Source organism: Atractosteus spatula, chromosome 9 (genome assembly GCF_055471065.1).
Source record: "Atractosteus spatula isolate fAtrSpa1 chromosome 9, fAtrSpa1.hap1, whole genome shotgun sequence".
Lineage (NCBI taxonomy): Eukaryota > Metazoa > Chordata > Actinopteri > Semionotiformes > Lepisosteidae > Atractosteus > Atractosteus spatula.
The window spans coordinates 4,917,717-4,920,184 of NC_142714.1; the positions used below are offsets into that span (position 1 = coordinate 4,917,717).

At 40.3% G+C, this 2,468-nt stretch overlaps 1 protein-coding gene across 1 annotated transcript; it reads right to left on the bottom strand.

Annotated features, from left to right (window-relative positions):
* Window positions 1-500: 500 nt before the first annotated feature.
* Window positions 501-2,105, bottom strand: clec14a (C-type lectin domain containing 14A). Its single transcript, XM_088925093.1, has one exon. It carries the CDS (start codon window positions 2,026-2,028, stop codon window positions 871-873), a length of 1,158 nt encoding a protein of 385 aa, XP_088781219.1. The 5' UTR covers window positions 2,029-2,105; the 3' UTR covers window positions 501-870.
* Window positions 2,106-2,468: the final 363 nt, after the last annotated feature.

Consider the following 2,468-nt stretch of genomic DNA (forward strand, 5'->3'; position numbering starts at 1 on the left):
GAGCAACTGCTAGAGGAAATGAGGAATCCCTCACTGAGATTAGATAAAATCAGGAGACTCAGATGATTTCAACAGTAAAAAGCCAGTAGAAATTACTTTCAGGATTGAATTGCGAGTTAGCAAACTGAGAATCAAGAGACAGCTCACAGACACTGGTAGGATAAGGAAAAAAGCCACTACAAAATGTTAAATTGCAAAAAATTATAACTCAATTTTTAAGAAACGTGTTTTATACAGATTGCGATGTTATATAGCAAATATTCCTGCTCAGCATGAACACGATAGGTTACGTTGATTTTTCAACTTGTCATATACAATATTGCATCGTATTTACCAGAAATTGTATTTTTCTGGAACAGTAAAAACAGAGATTAAATATGAAGACAGAATTAAAAAAGTATGTATGAAGAAAAATGTAAAGGGATAACCTGTTAATACACTTGCCATATCATAAACTGATTTTAACATCTTAAAAAAAATAGAGATGTCAAAAATAAGCATATCTCTATTCTCATTTAATGAAATGATTTAGAAACAATGCAAAAGGACTGTGATAGTGATAGTTACATTGTGATGGATACATTAGGATAAACTGTGATAGTATTAGAAACATTGTGATAGATTATTATAGAGATTCCTGATACGTAGTACATAGCAGAATATCACCAAGGAATGTTCCCAAGTCACAGTTGGACTCTTAGTCTAAGATTTCATGTTATTGTGAGTTGTCCATTATGTAACATTACGTATCGGTCAGCATTACTGTCTTTCTCATTTTCTTGTTCTGACAAGTCCACACAGTTTGGGTCAAGATCCAAGGAACCAGCTGATTCTTTCCCTTTGTTAGCTGTTATTTTCTTGGAGTTCTTCCTAAAGCAACAAGTGAGAATCCCTGAAACTATACAGTATTACCCACAGCAGCCAGGACCACAGCAGCCACCAAGACTGGCTCACACACCTTGGGCCAGAGTTTCTGTTGAGTGCTGTGGATGTCACGCTGAAGGGCAAGGTAGGAGACGGGTCTCTCTCGCCCGGAGCCCGACGCGAGGAGGGTACGTGTGTAGAAATCGCTGCTGGGATCTGTTTGTTTGCCATGTCCTTGAGCGTAGTAGCCTTCTCCGCAATGCCAGGCGTCGTGGTGTCTGCTGGCTTGGATTTGCAGGATTTCCGATCTTCTCCAAGGTACCCAGCTTCTTCATCACACTTACAGAAAAAGCTTCCTTCCGTGTTAATACATTTAAACGGACAGGGGGTCCCTGTGCATTCATCAATTTTGAAGCATTTCCCCTGATCATCAGATCTGAAACCATCTGGGCACTGGCAAAGCTTTGTCAGGTCTGGCACATCTTCATTTGCCATTTGCCATTGGTGATTGTGACACAATAGATTGATTTTCCTTTTAGATGAACAAGTGACTTCAGCCACAGTACTCTGTGGAAAGAAGGTCATTGGCACATTTGATTTCTTCACAGGCCTGTATTTTATATCCTTTATTTGTGGGATCTGAGGAGCACTACACATGCTAGGGGGACTGAGTTTGCAAATAAAGCCGTATTCCTTTGAACACTGTGCCTCCTCCCAGCCCCAGTTTAATAAATGACCCTCATTAAAGTCAACTGCAAACACTCCACAGCGTGTGGTCATGCATGTGTGTTCTGGTTCTTTCCTCCATTTACTTACTTCTGACCTGTCTTCATGCCATGCGGTCCAGTTGAATCCACGGAGATTTAAGTGTTCCTGGGTGCAGCTCAGTTTGTTTCTCTTCAGACCTATCCAGAAAACAAAGCTTCCGTTCAAATGTGAAGAAGAGCTGGAGAAGAGTTTAAGGACGTATTCATTGTCTTCCTCGGTGGCCAAATCTGTCAGAAAGCTGCTGTTCCCACAGGAATGGGATGAGGTTTCAAAGCTGGCTTTGCTAGTGTGCAGAACATAGCAAACATCCCGTTTACAAATAATGCCGTCTTCTGGACTTGTGCAGAAAACAGCCTTAAGGAAGCACAGCAGATATATCCAGAGATCATTTTCCATCTCTCCTTGAGACTCTTGTTCACTCTGGTTATTAATGTTGTTGCAGTTACAGTCACATCCAAAAGAGCAAAAAAAAAAATCCATAATCTGTCTTGGTCGCTCAGAAAGCCCCTCCCTCAAAACCACAGAAGGAAGTCTGCTCGTGTTTGTTAAGGCTCAGATGTTCCTGGTGAGGTCAGGAAGGATGCAAAGACACTGAACATACAAAGGTTTGAGTAACAAATAAAATAGCGTTTGTAAGAAAAATGTGAGCACTGATGAGATAAGGGGAAATGGGCATAGCTTTTTTAAAATAAAAATTAAATTGATTAAAAAAGAGGAAAATAAATAAGCTGGAAAGACCGCAGGGGGTGGAGGGGGGAAGGTAAAAGGTGTTTAACCCATTGTATTGTTCTTGCTTATCTTGCTGTTGTCCTAATGTTCTTTATTATAACCAAAAT